At 49.5% G+C, this 16988-nt stretch overlaps 1 protein-coding gene across 3 annotated transcripts in view; it reads right to left on the bottom strand.

Moving 5' to 3' along the window:
- CCND3 (cyclin D3) overlaps positions 1-16988 on the bottom strand; it is a 94421-nt gene that overhangs the window by 2014 nt on the left and 75419 nt on the right. For 2 of the 3 annotated variants that reach the window (XM_077904052.1, XM_077904051.1), the window contains 2 exons: positions 3542-3757; positions 407-566 (listed from right to left, as the gene is read on the bottom strand). In XM_077904052.1, the coding sequence (XP_077760178.1) occupies positions 407-566; positions 3542-3712 (331 nt within the window). In that variant the 5' untranslated portion in view covers positions 3713-3757. Of the gene's footprint in view, positions 1-406; positions 567-3541; positions 3758-4622; positions 4852-16988 lie in introns of those variants that run through there. The other variant, XM_077904050.1, reaches the window with a different exon arrangement.

The following is a 16988-nucleotide window of genomic DNA, read 5'->3' as shown; positions in this document are numbered from 1 at the left end:
AGGGCCTCTCCTAGAGAGGGCCAGGGTGGACCACAAACTTCCACAGGTCCTCAGGCCCAGGGTGGTTGGGAAGTGAGCCAAGCCAGGGACCGAGGAGTGAATGAGTCTTCCTGGCAAGAAAATAAAACCAGGGTCAGAAAGCCCTCAGTTCTGCTCCCAGCTTAATCACTGTGAGACTGTGAGCAAGTCCTTTCTCTAAGCCACCTACATAATGGGGGGTCTGTCAAATCCCATACAACTCTGATTATGTTCTGCTGCCTTTTCTGCACCCCCTCATCTCAGAGGGGATATTTTGAGAAGAGTCTAACCCAAATTTTGAAAGGAATCTAACTCAAAATCTAGTTACATGCCACCCTTCCAAGTCCTTGGATTTTCTTCACTTGGCAAAAGTGTGCGGGGCTCTTACCTGTGGCACAGAGGGCCAAAAAGGTCTGGGCATGTTTTTTGACCAGGGCTTGTCGGTCCTGGGGCAGAGAGAGCCGGTGCAGAATCAGAGCCAGGAAATCATGGGCAATCACAGCTGCCAGGTCCCACTTGAGCTTCCCCAGGACCAGCACCTCCCAGTCCTAGAGGTTGGGAAAGAGGGTGGCGTCAGTGGCTGAGGAGGGAAGGGAAGGGAGTAAAGCAGAAGTCTCACGGAAGGAAACCCACCAGACTTGAAGGTCAAGCCCCCAGTTCTGCTTCTGGATTTAAAGACTGGTGCTGTGACATGAGGAGTCCAGAGCACAGAAAAACTGGAGGTGTCTGCTTTGGGCATCTACTGCTTATTTACAAAGTATCAGAACTACACATTTGATATAAACTGTCCTTTTCAATCCCGTTTGGTTATCTTCCGGGGGCCAACAATCCAGGTCTTCTCCTGACTTCACACAGAGCTCTGGGCACTTCTCCAGCCAGAGTTGAAAATAAAAACCACCAGCAGCATCATCACCTTGAGCCTCCTCTGGGGTGAAGCAGAAAGACTCTTCGTAATCCCAAGGATTTGTGAAAGGGGAGACCATAGCCTCTCCAGTTCTGCATCCCTGCCAAGGCCACACCCCTTGAAGAAACCGGAATGAACATGAGGCCCCACCTCCTGTGACACAGCCACTGCACCAAGCCTGAGGTTCCTCAAAGGGGGAGGTTGCCCAACCCAACCCACATCCCGTTGGTGGGACACTGGGGGTGGGCCTGAGATGTAGCACCCCACTCCACCCCCTTTACCTGGAACCATAGTGGCTAGTGTCATTTAAGTCTCAGGAAGCAAAGTGGATGCCAAGCCAGACAGGATGGGTCCAGATGATCCCTGAGGGACCAAACTCTATCTCCAATGGCTCATGGCCCACACCTACATAGCACTGCTAGGTCCTGGAGGGAGGCTAGGAGCCCCACCCCAATCCACGCATCTGGGGTTCCTAGTCCTGGCCCCTTTTCTGAGTTAACACATATGAGGATTTCTTCATTGTTTTATCTCAGGAAGGAACTCATGGGTTTGGCCCCTTACTGAGGCAGAATGGCAACCCCGCCCCGCTTCTTCCAGGTCCCTAGTCACAGCTGTCCCTCTCTTGGCCCCCACCTAGGTGTCATCTTCCCAAATCAGCCCCAAGCCCCTCACAGGGCCCTACAGAAAAGAGCCTGGCCTGGAGCCAAAAGAAGTTGGACAGAGAAGCCAGCATTCTAGTCATGCTTGTCCCAGTGCCTCAACTTGTAAGAAGTGAACAGAAAGCACCTTGCCTCCAAAGAAACATCTGGAAAGAAACACCTGGAAACATCTGGAAAGAAACACCTGGAGTGGAGGCATGGGGTCCCATGTGAGGAAAGGTAGCCACCCAACCCTGTGTCCAGGCAACTCCTGAAAATCTTAGCCCTCACCTGGTGGAGGACATACCCCTGGGAGCGATTAGCGGCAGTGGCTGGCGGCTTCCACATCTGTAGGCTTTAAGGCCACCGGGGCTAGCCTAGAGGACCTGGAGGCTCCTCATGTGGCCTCAGTGCAATGCTTCCCTCCTCTGGGCCTCAACCTCCTCTGCTAAACAAGGATTTGGACTGACTAGAGTTCTCTGCAGTCCCTTCCAACTCTGACCTTCCAGGAAGGCATCTGCACACTCCACCCCCCAGCTCACGCAGAGGGAGTGGAGGAAGAGTCCTTGTGGCCTGTTCTAAAAAAACTCCCCTCGCACAAAGGCACACACACCATGCCAGTCTTTTCACAAAAAGGAAGTCCCCTTCTACCTTCCAGCCCAAACCCTCCAAAAACATCTTGCTCACTGGCCCTGGAAACCGGCTCCACCTTCAGACTTGCCAAAAACTACCAGATTCATCACAAAGAGCTGTGGGGCCTCCCGGAGTTCCCAACTCTGGCCTCCTACTCCCATCTCTGAGAGCTACTTGGCAGGAAGAGGAATCCTGTTCCTCGACAAGCAGCAGTCGGGGGGCCCCAGTACCCTGGCTTCCCGGCCAGCCAATCACAGCAAACTGCATGCTGCCCTCCTCCCCAGGAGATGGGGCCCAGAGACTCCTCTCAGGGTCAGGAGAAGACTTGGCTGGCCATAGAGCAAGGTGGAGGAAGGTGCCAGCTCACCCATCCTCTCCCCCAGGCCCCTCCGGCCCCCCAGGAGGTGATCTGCCTGCTCTAAATAACCTCTCCCAGACCCAAGCAGCTCCCCCACCCTCCTCTCCAGGCTCAATGGGGAAAGAGAGCCTTGACTCTCTTGCCTGCCCCGGGAAGAGCCCAGCCCAGGTTCCCAGCAAGAGGCTCGGGGAGCCACTTCCCAAACCACAGGAGTGACAGCAGCTCCCCACAGGGTTATGAAAGACCTCAGGGCAGAGTGGCTGGGCCAGGGGAGGGGGCGGCATTATCACATCGGAAGCAGCTGCAGCCTGGCTCCCTGTGGCTCCCTCAGCTCTGGCCTTTGGCTAAGGGGGAAAGGGAGAGGGGACTCCAGCAGGCCTGAAGCAGCTGCTCAAGTTCCTCAGAACGAGGACATGGAAGGAGCTCTGTCTTCTGGGTTACAAAAGGAAAGAAACAAGGTGGGATGACAACTCCTCAGCCCTTCCTGAGAGCAAACGGCCTGACTTTAAGCCTGACTTTAATCGGCTCTGGCTCTGGGAGGCTTTTCAATCACAAAGTCCACACTGCGGCAAAGAGTCAACCAAGGCAGCCCCCACCCCCACATGAAACACATTCCACTCCCCCACTCCAGTGGGGGTGTGCAGGCATGTCTTTTTGCTGCCAATAAATAACTCATGGTGGCTGTGTAAACCCAGAGGCAAAGTACTAGTGAGTATAGACATGCAGTTTGACTTGTTGCTATCTGGGGGAAAGACCAGGAAGGAATGGCACCCCCTGGAGGTCAGAAGGGGATTCGATTGGTGCTGGCAGCTCCAGCTCAGGCTGGGGAGCTACCCTGACTGTCCCACCCTGACAGTGCCCCACCTTTGGTCCAAAAAAAATAAGCTTCTGCTACCCTCCCCAGGGCAGAAAAGCTTTTGAGGTCTTGGTTTTTCTTTTCCTGGTAAGTGAGGCGGTACTGAGTCGGGGTGGGGAGAGTCATGCACGCACCCGCAGCTGGCGGGGAGAGACAGAGTGGTCGGTGTAGATGCACAGTTTTTCGATGGTCAGGGGCGTAGTCTCGCGCAGCTTGGAGGCCAGCAGCATGCAGACCGCACCCAGGAGCTGCAACTGCGCCTTTCGGGTGGGGACGCAGGACAAGTAGCGATCCAGGTAGTTCATGGCCAGGGGGAAGACTTCCTCCTCGCAGCGCTGCTCCTCACAGACCTGGGGGAGGGCGCACAGTCACTTCTGGGGCGAGGGCATGGGAAACGCTGCCGCACTAAAAGGGGAGAGGGGTGGCGCTGAAAGGGAAGTGGAATGGGGAGCAAAAAAAATGGGAGGGGGGATAAGTGTGCCTTCAGTGACAAGGACTAAGAGACGGAGGAGGATGCGCCTTTCCCCCAAGGTGACGCCCCCCCCCCACTTCCTCTGAGTTGCCGGCCTCCTTTCCCCCTCCCCCGGGGGGTGGGGGGATACGCCAGATACGCCAGAGGCTCCCTTCCTTAAGGATTCCAAACTGGGACGGCCCTCCCCCGTGGCGAGAAGGGGGCCGGGGAAACGGAAAAGTCAGCCCCGGTAGCCAGCGGACTGGGACCTTACCCCCATTACAACCACCCACGGCACACACCCAAAGGGAAGGGAGGAGACTCCCGCCGCCGCCTCCCGCACTTTTCATTTCCCCGACTGCCGGAACCGCGCGCGCGCCACCCCCACCGCGCTCCCCGCCCGAGCCCCGCGACCGACGCAGGCACCGGCTCTGGGCGGGGGCGGCCGAGCCCAGGCTCCTCCAGGCGCGCGCTCCGGAGCCCGAGCGGGGGAGGGCAGGGCAGCGGGGGGAGCGCGCCCCCCGGGAGGCTCAGTGACGGTGCCGAGCGATCGGCAATCAGAGTCAGGGCTGGGGAAGGGACGCGACGGCGCGGGGGCGGCCGGGGGCTGGGGGGGGGGCGGCCCGGGGGATGTCCGGGCCCCGCGGGGCTGAGCCACCAAAGCATCTTGCTGATCGCTCTTGGGACCAGGATGTCCCGACAGGGCGGCCCGGGGGATGTCCGGAGCCGGGCGGTGAGGGAGGGGAGACCCTTCCGGGCGATACCTCCAGCATCCAGTACGCCAGCATCTTCCGCATGTGCGGCTTGATCTCCCTCTGCACACACTGGAAGTAGGAGGCGCGGGGCACGTAACGCTCCTCCAGGCGGAGCAAGCTCTGCAGGACACGCTGGTCCCCGAGCAGCCGCGGGTCCGGCCCGGCCCGGGGCGCGTGCCGGGTGCCCTCGCAGCACAGCAGCTCCATGATCGGGCAGCGCGCGGGCGGGCGGGCGGGCGGGCTGGCGGGAGGCAGGCGGCGGCGGCCGGAGAGCGCGGGGCGCGGGGCGCGGGGCGCGGGTCTGGCGCTGGCGCTGGCGCTGGCACTGCGCGCGGAGCCCCAGCCCGCCCGCGCCGGCGCGCGCGCCGCTTCCCTGACAGGCGCCCCGCCCCTCGCGACGATGTAGCAACCGTGGAATGCTCGGGCGGCGCGGCGCGGCGCGGGGCGGGGCCGCCGGAGCCCCGGACGGAAAGGGCTGGCGGGCCGCCCCCGCCCCCCCCCCCCGGCGGCCGCATTGGTCGGCAGGGCGCGGGCCGGCCGGCTTCCGGGCGCTCCCGGGCCTCCTGACCGCCCGCCCGAGAGCCGCTCCTAGGAGGCGGGCCTCTTCCCCAGCGGCTCGGCCCTCCCCCGCTGGCTTCTCGGGCTCTAGCCGCCCGGGAAAGAACCTTCTTCCAGGGGGTTATTCATTCATCCGTCGGACCCCGCTCGGCCCTCCTAGCGCTCTGGGGGAATGGGAATACGGCCATTCATGAGCCGGCCGCTTCCTGACGCAGCTGATCCGAGCGCTCGGCGTGGAACCGCTTCCCCGACGATCCCGAAAACCCCACGGGCCGGGTAGTCCCCTCACTTGGCGGATGGCGAGGCTGGAGCCCAGCAGCTGGAGCCCAGCTGAGCGTAGCAATCACACATGGCCTGTGGCCCCGCGAGCACCGGGAAGCTGAACCTGGCCCCAGAACCCTCACCGCCTTCCATCCCCACACCCGCGACCCGGCGACACTGGCACTGCGGGGGCTGCCCCATCCCAGACACTTAGCACCTCTGTAGGATCCCTGGTGACCCCTGTGCCCGCGGGGCGAGGCTTGGTCTAAATCTGCCTATTGCAGTAAGACAGCAGGGGGGAAGCCGTGGATTCAAGGCCTCCTCACCTTGTCATTAGTTTGGCTGTGTGGCCTCGGACAAGCCCTGAAGTTGGCCTTAGTTTCTGTTGGAGGAAAACACGGGCGGAGAAAATAGATCCTCTGTGAAGGAGTTCCTTGCTCAGACTCTCAAATCCTCCCGTTGCCATTTCTTCTACTTCCCACACTTTGGGTTGTTTCGCTGTTTTCCCCCAAAGCTGGATTCTATGTGGCCAAGAGGGAGACCACAGGAATCCCCCGTTAGGCCCCGAATGGGAGAAGGCCTGAGGGATCCCTCTGCCTCTCCTGGGGTCCTCCCCAGGAAGGAGCCGCTGAAAGCAGTGAGTTGTTAGAGAAAGGACAGTTACAGAAGAAGCAAGTTTTATGCTAAGCATGTTCTTGATGAATTGTTCTTTTTTTTTTTTTTTTTTTACGTTTTTTTATTTCTTTTTAAATAATCTCTACCGCCCCGGGTGTGGACCTCAAACTCACGACCCCAAGCTCTAGAGTCACAAGCTCTTCTGACAGAGCCAGCCTCAGCACCCCTGTTCTTTCTTATATAATACATTTTACTGTCATCTTCATACCATAGGAATATTCATTGTAGAAAACTTAAGACAATACGTATAAGCCACAAAAAAGGAAATAACTATCCACAATTTTACCACCCAGAAACAACCCTTTAAAATGTCAATGTTTATCTTTCTAAAGTTGTTCTATGAATAAACACTAATTTTTAGGAATAAGATAGCAATCTGTTTTGTAAGCTTTCTTTTTCCCACTAAAAAAAAAATGCTGTTAATACTTTTTCCATGTCATGAAATATTCTACATTTTTAATGGCTACATAGTATATGCCTTTGGTGAATTTATCATAATATATTTTGCCAAAGATGTATTGTTGGAAATTTAAGTTCTTTCTAGTTCTTCCCTGCTAGAAATAATACTGTAAAATATTTTTGTCATAATATCTTTGTGCACACTCAGGATTATTTCTAGAAGTGAATTAATTTCTAGAAGTGGAATTTCTCAATGTAAGGTTATGAAACATTCTAAGGCTTTTGATACAGTTCTTATTACCAAATTTCCCCTATAAGAAGCTGAACCATCTAATGAGCAAACATTAGACAACTTGAAAAAACAAACAAAACACACTACCAACTAGAGGCATGAAAATGTTATACCGTAATTATATATACTTTTAATTCAAGGGCACTTGTATCAACATGTATGTGTGCCATGTGCCTTGTCTGATCTTGTAAGTCCTTTATTGCTGTCTTCAAAAATACAAACATGCAGTTTCTTTAGCTAACCATTGCAATGCACTCTTTCGTTAAAGAGAACACTAAATTTATAATTATGAAGATCAGGTATGAACTTACGGGGAGGCAAAGATGCTGAAGGCTTTTAGGGTGCAAGAGGACTAAAAAAAATTGTAGATTTTGAAGTACAGAACCAGAAATTAGATCTGTCCTGAAGGAAGGTGTCTCATTACTTTCAGAATTGTTGAATAGGGGACGCCTGGGTGGCTCAGCCCTTGAGCATCTGCCTTTGGCTCAGGACGGGATTGAGTCCCACATGGGGCTCCTGCATGGAGCCTGCTTCTCCTCCCTCTGCCTACGTCTCTGCTTCTCTTATGTCTCTCATGAATTAATAAATAAAATCTTAAAAAACAAAAAAAAAGACTTATTGGGTAGGACTGTGGAGATAACAAAACTCTATCTTTGATGAGAAAGTAAATCACCATTATTTCTTATCTTAAAATCTGCTCCAGTCTTATTGAGGTATAATGTAATGTTACTTTAATGTAGACAACACGACTATTTGATATATGTAGATGTGGCATAATGACTACCACAATAAGTTTACATCACCTCACAGAGTAACAATTTCTCCTCTTCTGATGAGAACTTTTAAGATCTGCTCTCTTAGCAACCTACAAATATACAATCCAGTAGTTAATTGTAGTCACCATGTTATGCATTATATCTTCAGGATTTATCTACCTTTTAGCTAAATATTTGTACCTTTGACCACCTTCACCATTTCCTACCCTCTGCACCTTCACACCCCCTGCCTCTGACCACCAACAATCTGTTTTCTGTACCTGACTTTGGTTTTTTTAGATTCTACATGTAAGTGAGATTATATAGTACTTGTCTATCCCAGTCTGACTTATTTCACTTAACATAATGCTCTCAGGAAAAAAACAAAAAACAAAAAAAAACCATAATGCTCTCAGGGTCTCTCAATGTTGTCATAAATGGCAAAAAATTTTTTTCTTTTTTAATGGCTGAGTAATCTTTATATATATATATATATATATATATATATATATATATATATGCATGCCACATTTTCTTTATAGAGAAAAAACTGGACAGATGAAAAGTGGAATATTAGTAATAATATTCTGACATATTATTAGACATCTACATATCTTATATAAATAAAAATGAATTATCTATTCATGTGCTTTGACCATTCTTTTTTTATTTTATTTATCTGAGAAAGAGAGAGAGAGAGCACAAGTGGAGAGGAGAGAGAAAATAAGGCTACTTGTGAGCAGGGAGTCGAATGCAGGGCTCAAGCCCAGAACCCTGGGATCACAACCTAAACTGAAGGTAGATGCTTCATGACTGAACCACCCAAAAGTCCCTGCTTGTTCTTTTAAAGGAATATTTTTCTTATTTATAAGTGCTCATTACATTTGAAGGATATTAACCCCTATTTATACTTTTTCTTTGTTATATATTAAAAAAATTTAGTTCATTGTTTGCCTTTCATTTTTGGTTCATGGAAGATTTTTTTTTTAAGATTTTATTTATTTATTCACAAGAGACACAGAGAGAGGCAGAGACACAGAGGGAGAAGCAGGCTCATCGCAGGCAGCCCAATGTGGGACTCAATCCTGCAACCGGGATCATGCCCTGAGCCAAAGGCAGATGCTCAGCCGCTGAGGCACCCAGATGTCCCGGAAGATTTTTTTTTTTTTAACAAACAAACGTTTTTTTATTTTACATAGCCTTACCTACTGAAATTTTCTATAATGACTTCTGCCCTTGAATCATGCTTGCCCACCTTAAAATTACATAAGCACTACAAGAAAATGTAGGGAATATTTACAGATGAAGTTTTTATCACCTAGGGAACTTATTGAATATACAGTTTTCAGAGCTTTTCATTCCTCAAGTCTATCATGAGGCCCCCAAAATCTGCATTTTCAAGAGTATATAAAGTTTTTTTTAAAGATTTTATTTATTTATTCATGAGAGACACACACAGAGACAGAGAGGCAGAGACACAGGCAGAGGGAGAAGCAGGCTTCATGCAGGGAGCCCGACTTGGGACTTGATCCTAGGTCTCCAGGATCACACCCTGGGCTGAAGGCAGCGCTAAACCGCTGAGCCACCAGGGCTGCCTTTTTTTTTTTTTTTTTTAAGATTTTATTTATTTATTCAAGAGAACACACACAGAGAGGCAGAGACAGAGGCAGAGGGAGAAGTAGGCTCCTCACATGGAGCCTGATGCAGGACTCGATCCCAAACCACGGAATGACACCCAAAATGGAAGGCAGACCTCAGCTGCTGATCCACCCAGGCATCCCCCCACTTTTTTTTTTTTAAGATTTTATTTATTTATTTGAGAAAGAGAGAGAGAGAGCACACCGTCACAAGCAAGGGAAGGGACGGGGGGAGGGAGAAGTAGGCTCTCCACCCAATAGGGAGCCTGACTTCGGGCTCCATCCCAGAACTCTGGGATCATGACCTGAACCAAAGGCAGATGCCTACCCTACGGAGCCACCCAGGCGCCCCAAACCATACCCTTTTTAATGCTATACTGCTTCTTCTTTTTTTTTTTTTTTAATTAATTTATTTATGATAGTCATCAGAGAGAGAGAGAGAGAGAGAGAGAGAGAGGCAGAGACACAGGCAGAGGGAGAAGCAGGCTCCATGCACCGGGAGCCCGACATGGGATTCGATCCCGGGTCTCCAGGATCGCGCCCTGGGCCAAAGGCAGGCGCTAAACCGCTGCGCCACCCAGGGATCCCCTATACTGCTTCTTCTTAAGTAGGGTCTGTGTCCTATACACCTGTGTCTCCTCTGCAAGACCTACCACTGTGCTGTGACCACCAGCAATATCAGTCCTTCATGGAGGGCTCACTGCATCCCAGGCACTGAATGTGCTTGATAGGTATTAAACCATCTCATTGGCTCAGTGGTTGAGCGTCTGCCTTTGGCTCAGGGAGTGATCCCAGGGTCGTGGGATGGAGTCCCACATCGGGCTCCCCGCAGGGAGCCTGCCTCTCCCTCTGCATGTGTCTCTGCCTCTCTCTCTGTCTCTCATGAATAAATAAATAAAATCTTTAAAAAAATAAAAAAAATAAACCATCTCATTTTCACAACAACTTAATGAGAAGTATACTATTATTTTACATAATATATCCCATTTTACATAAAAGGAAACTAATACTCAGAGTAGCTAAATAATTTGCCCAAGGTCACACAGGAAGTCAGTGGTACCAGCAGGATTCAGTCCGGTAATCTGACTGCAGAGTTCCTGCTCTTAACTAATTCATTCTTCTGCCTCTTAATCCTTGTTCCATGAGTGTCTGTTGATTTATTAGTTGTTGATTTATTGAGGAAGAGGCACACAGAAAGTTCCCAGTCCTGGAAGGTAGGGTGGGAACCTGTACCCTGAGAAAGGGAATTCCTGGTGAACAGGGCGTTTTGAGGGATACCTTTGCCTCACCCCTGGCTGGGACTGCCATGCTCAGGGCTGAGTCATCCTGAACCTCCAGGGCCAAGAAACCAGTCAGCTACCTGCCAGGCTGTCTGTCCTGTAAGGAGGCAGGTGAGCTCAGTGCAGGGCCAGGTCAGAGCTGACTCTAGAATGTTGACTGATCCAGCCTGGGCACTTCCCCAGTCAGCTCTACCTCAAAGCAATAGGGGGCTCACCTTGTTTTGTCTAAGAACAAAAACACACACCAAATAAATAAATAAATAAATAAATAAATAAATAAATAAACAAAACAAAACAGAGCGCTGACCCAGGCCAATATGGGAGGAGTTTCTGCCCAGGTGCACTCAATTAGAAAAAGTTGCTCAAGGAAATGGCAAGTTAGAGGAGGGGCAGGAATGGAATGCCACAGGCCAGATGAAAATCCCCAAGAAGGAAGCATTACAATGCCTTCTTCCTCTTCTGTCTTCTCCCACTCCTCCTCCTCGACACTGACACTGACACGTCCCCACCTGGGAACTGAGGGGGTGAGCAAAGTGATGGGGGAGACGAGCTCCATTCCCTTCCCTACCTTCCCCTGCTTCCTCCCACTCCATTCCCACCCTACCTGTCTCCCTGTCTCCATTCTTTTTTCTTTTTCTTTAAGATTTTATTATTTATTCATGAGAGAAGCAGAGAGAGAGAGAGAGAGAGAGAGAGAGGCAGAGACACAGGCAGAGGGAGAAGCAGGCTCCCTGCAGGGAGCCTGATATGGGATTCGATCCTGGGACTCCATCCTAGGACTCCAGGATCACGCCCTGGGCTGAAGGCAGGTGCCCAACCGCTGAGCCACCAGGGCTGCCCTCCCTGTCTCCATTCTGTGGCTCTATTTGTACCTTCAAACCCATTGAGAGGACAGGTAGAGGCAAGGCAGGTTTGAGGCGGAGAAAAGCTCTGGAGTCTGGCTGCTGGAGTGTAAAGCCTGGCTGCAGGCTTTATGACTCTGAGGGAGTTACTGTAACCTCTTTCCTCATTTGTCCAATGAGGCTACTACTTAGCCTATGTTGGGGTTCTGAGGATAAAACAGGCAGAAAACATCTCACCCTGGCCTAGCACAGGGCAAGCCCTCAATGGTGGAAGTTTCTGGGGGAACCTGGGTGGCTCAGTCAGTTAAGCATCTGCCTTCGGCTCAGGTCAGGATCCCAGGGTCTTGGGATGGAGCCCAGCAGCCCAGCATCAGGCTCCCTGCTCAGCAGGGAATCTGCTTCTCCCTCTCTTTGTGCCCCTTCCCCTGCTAATGGGCACTCTCTCTCTCTCTCCTCTCTCAAATAAAGAAAATCTTTTTTAAGAAGTTGGTAGTTTCTGTTGTCATCGTTATTATTGCCTCTCTCAAGGTGTACCCTTTCTTTTGTGAACATGCACCCCTGAGAGAAAAGCAAAAGTCTGAGCAGCGGAAGCCCCCCTCCTGGGGAGGCAGCTCTAGCAAACTTCTGTGATCCAGCCCATGATGTGAAGCGTGTGGTCAGGGGTGGGTGGTGAACAATGCAGGGCCTGGGGCCACAGGGCTCCACACTCCCCATCCCTGGCTGTGTGACTGTGGGCAAGTTATACCACCTGTCTGTGCCTCAGTTTCCTTTTCTGAAAATGAGGGTAATAATAGTACCTCCCCTGCAGAGTGGTTGTGAGGCTAAAATGGGCTCTTTTGTGTAAAATACACAGAACAGTGCCTCACATACAGTACGCCATTAAAAGAAAAGTTGTGACTGCAGGAGTTAAAGACACAAACTTCTTCAGGCGTATGGAGTATTTATGATAACAAATATAATCCAATGGCTATGGAGGCACCTGCAAAATAAAGCACACAGGGGATTCCTCTAGAGTGGTGGTGAAGGTTTGGCAAATTCTTTGCCTCAGAGAGGGTAATGAAGACAGTGATCCAGTCAATGAAACAATCCACTACACTACATGTGGTCTGAGAGATGGGGGAGGGAAAAAAGTTAAAATAAACATGGTCTGATACACCATTATTGGATTTCCTCATTTTCTGAGAACTGAAGGGAACCTATCTGTGAATCTCGTTTTCCCCCAACTTTTTTTTTTTTTTTTTAAGATTTTATTTATTTATTCATGAGAGACTCAGAGAGAGGCAGAGACAAAGACAGAGGCAGGCTCCCTGTGAGGAGCCCGATGCAGAACTCCATCCCAGGACCCTGGGACCACAACCTGAGCCAAAGGCAGACGCTCAAGCACTGAGCCACCTAGGCATCCCTTCCCCCAACTTTCTAGTTGGAAATATTTCAAACCTACTGAAAAAACTGCAAGAATAGTAATGCCCTTCACCTAAATCCATGTGTGTTTTGTTGAACCATGTGAGACCTAATTACAAACATCATGACTCCTTACCCCTAAATATTTCAGCCTGTGTCTCCTAAGAATCCAACAGTCTCCCACATAACCACAAAACAATGACCACAATCAGAAAATTTACACTAACACAATACCATAAATAATCTATATACAAAGTTCCCCAGTTATTCCACCAGGATGTTTTTGTAGGTTTTTTTTCCTTCTCAACCCAAGATCCCATCAAGGATCATGCATGCGTTGTTACTCTAACTCTTAACTCTTTTATTCTAGAGCAGTCCCTGACCCTTCTTTTAAAAGTCTTTGATAGGGCAGCCCTGGTGGCTCAGTGGTTTAGTGCCACCTGCAGCCGAGGGCGCCCTGGATCGAGTCCCACGTTGGGCTCTCTGCATGGAGCCTGCTTCTCCCTTTGCCTGTGTCTCTGCCTCTCTCTCTCTCTCTGCATCTCTATGAATAAATAAATAAAATATTTAAAAATAAATAAAGTCTTCGATAACACTGGTGTTTTTGAAAGTCAATTGCTTTACAGGGGGTGCTCCAATTTAAATTTGTCTGATTGTTTTCTCCTGATTATGTAAAGATTAAATATTTTTGGTAGAGATATTACACAGGTAGTGTTGTGTCTAACTGTACGTTTTAGGGGATCCCTGGGTGGCTCAGCGGTTTGGTACCTGCCTTCAGCTCAGGACATGATCCTGGAATCACAGTATCGAGTCCCACATCAGGCTCCCTGCATGGAGCCTGCTTCTCCCTCTGCCTGTGTCTCTGCCTGTGTCTCTGCCTCTCTCTCTCTCTCTCTCTCTCTCTCTGTGTGTCTCATAAATAAATAATAAAATAAAATACATGTACGTTTTAGGGGCACCTGGGTGGCTCAATCAGTTAAGCGTACAAGTCTTGAGTTCAAATCCTGTGTTGGACTCCATGTTGGGTATGGAGCGCACTTTAAATAAGTAAGTAAATAAGTGTATATTTTTTAAAGATTTTATTTATTCATGAGAGACACAGAGAGAGACAGAGACACCGGCAGAGGAAGAGGCAGGCTCCACACACGGAGCCTAATGTGGGACTCGATCCCGGCACCCCGGGATCGCATCCTGGGATCGCATCCTGGGAACGCACCCCAGGATCACACCTGCAGCCAAAGGCAAACACTCAACTGCTGAGCCACCCAGGCATCCCAATAAGTGTATATTTTATAGAGGAAAAATCAAGCATTAAACCAAACTGAACATAATTTTATTATTTCTTCAAGGATTCGGGAGACATCTCAGGGTATACAGTTTCAGGCCACATTTTTGAGCATCTGTTGTATAATATCTCAAATCAGTAATCTTCAGAAGTATTTCTCCATTCCTCAGTAAAAACTGAGTATATCATTTCTATATAGAATACTTAATTTATAAATGATGTCTATACCTGCTACTCTACTGTATCATGCACACTTTGGAACATATTAAGAAATTTTAAAGGGTAGGACAAAAATACAAAGAAGAGAATTTTTCACATTTTCTTCCCACTCCACAGCAAAAAGTCTTACACCTGGAGTTCACCGGTATTCACTTTACCAGCCCCTAGACAGGTCTCACTATTGATCAAGAAACTCCTTGCCAGGGCAGCCCTCGTGACGCAGTGGTTTAGTGCTGCAGGGTGTGATCCTGGAGACCCCGGATCGAGTCCCACATCGAGCTCCTTGCATGGATCCTGCTTCTCCCTCTGCCTGTGTCTCTATCTCTCTCTGTGTGTGTCTCTCATGAATAAATAAAATCTTTAAAAAAAAAAAAAAAAGAAAGAAAGAAAGAAACTCCTTGCCAAGGTGCCTGGCTGGCTCAGTGGGTACAGCATATGACTCTCAATCTCAAGGCTGTGAGTTCAAGCTCCACATTGGGTATAAGAGATTGGTTAAAAATAAAATCTTAAAAAAAAAAAAAAAGAAATAAGAAAAGAAAGGGCCACCCGGGTGGCTCAGCAATTTAGCGCCACCGTCACCTCAGGGTATGATCCTAGAGACCCAGGACTGAGTCCCACGTCAGGCTCCCTGCATGGAGCCTGCTTCTCCCTCTGCCTGTGTCTCTGCCCCTCTGTCTCTCTCTCTCTCTCTCTCTCTCAGTGTGTCTCTCATGAATAAATAAATAAAATCTTTAAAAAAAAACATCTCAACCCAGGAGTGCCTGGCCAGTTCATTCAGTAGAGCGTGCAACTCTTGATTTCAGGATTTTAAGTTGGAGTCCCATGTTGGGTGTAGAGATTACTTAAAAAAAAAAAAAAATCTTTTAAAAAAGAAATATCAACACAGCACTGCAGGCAGTACTACCAAATCAGAGAAATCAGAGCTGGCATGTGAGTTAACCTGTCCTCTGTTTCTGTTTCACGTAGGAGATTGCCTTCTTGGCTGCTCCATGTGATTGTCCAATAGGCACCTTTATTTTATTTTTTTTTATTTATGATAGTCACAGAGAGAGAGAGAGAGAGGCAGAGACATAGGCAGAGGGAGAAGCAGGCTCCATGCACCGGGAGCCCGACGTGGGACTCGATCCCGGGTCTCCAGGATCGCGCCCTGGGCCAAAGGCAGGCGCTAAACCGCTGCGCCACCCGGGGTTCCCCAATAGGCACCTTTAAATTCAACTTCCCCAAAGCGGAGATCCTAATATTTTCCCTGCTCCAAACCTGCTTCTCCCACAGGCTTTCCCCCATCAGCAAATGGCAACACCATCTTTCCAAAACAAGGCCAAAGCACTTGGTGTCATTCCTGACTCCTGTCTTTCAGATCCCACATCCATCCATCAGCAGAGCAGAGATGTTCTGCTTTTATTTATTTTTTATTTTTTTTAAAGATTTATTTATTTGTGATAGACATAGAGAGAGAGAGAGGCAGAGACACAGGAGGAGGGAGAAGCAGGCTCCATGCCAGGAGCCCAACGCAGGACTCGATCCTGGGACTCAAGGATCACGCCCTGGGCCAAAGGAAGGCGCCAAACCGCTGAGCTACCCAGGGATCCCCGATGTTCTGCTTTTAAAATATCTCCAGAATCCTCCCTCTTCTCTCCTCCTCCTCTGCTACCTCCCTGGTCCAAATTCAGTTCTTCCTTGTCCTTATTGGTCTCCCACATCCACCTCATTACACGTTTCTGGTTGATTCTATGCCCCGAATGACATCTCCAATCCTCCCCTTTCCTCTATTTCCAAGGCCACCACCCTGGCATAGTCGCATCACCTGGCTCACAGTTGCTATAGCCTCCTAGTGAGTATCCCTGATCCACTCTTGCTCCCTCCAGTCTTGTCTCAACACAGCAGCACTCTAGTGGCCCTTCCATTCACTCCCAGTGACCCGCCAAAGTCCTCACGATCATTACAAGACCCTGCACGATCTGCTCCCATCCCGTTTCCCACTATTCTCTCATCCACTCAGCTATTTCTAGAACAGACACTACGTGTGTCACTAACATCCTATACCCACCTGCTCCTTCATCACCCCACCCCAAAGCAGAATGGTGCCTGGTTCACAGTAGGTGTCCAAAAGAACTTTCTTGAATAAATAAACGAATGAATAAAACAATCTAGATGTAAGAAAAATGCCAGCACGAGCCACATGATGGACAGCAAGTTGTTCTTGGTAAGGAAGCTGCTGGAAAGGGCTGAGGCTGGGCACAGGGACAGCTCACGTCCCACTCAAAGCTGGGAGGTACCGCTTAGCTCCAGCCTTTTGCTGCACTGTGGTAATGAGTGCTGCTGTACAGTCCCTTTGTTTTCAAAGCACACATAATGTGGTAGGGATTGGATCTGAGGGGTGGGGAGCAGTTTGCAATCTCTCACACATAAATTGCTTGTGAAAAGAAACCTCAGGTACTAGCCTGAACCTGTTTAGTCTCTCCTTATCATAGAATTAGAGCACAGGCTATCTATGTACATATTTGCTTTTTCTCCCTCCTTCTGGCGATCTGGATTCTAAATAAGTGAAGCTTTCCTGTCTTATAACTCTTTCTGAGATAGGGCACCTGGGTGGCTCAGAGGCTTAAGTGTCTGCTTTCAGCACAAGTCATGATTCCAGGGTCCTGGGATAGAGTTCCATATTGGACTCCCTACTCAGCTGGGAGTCTGCTTTTCCTTCTCCCTGTTTCCCTCCCCTTGCTCATGTGCTCTCTCTCTCTCTCTCAAATAAATAAGAAAACCTTTAAAAAAGA

The sequence above is a fragment of the Canis aureus genome, chromosome 7, assembly GCF_053574225.1.
Source record: "Canis aureus isolate CA01 chromosome 7, VMU_Caureus_v.1.0, whole genome shotgun sequence".
Taxonomy (NCBI): domain Eukaryota; kingdom Metazoa; phylum Chordata; class Mammalia; order Carnivora; family Canidae; genus Canis; species Canis aureus.
Note: the sequence above shows the minus strand (reverse complement) of the source record. Positions and strands in the feature narration are given on the sequence as shown.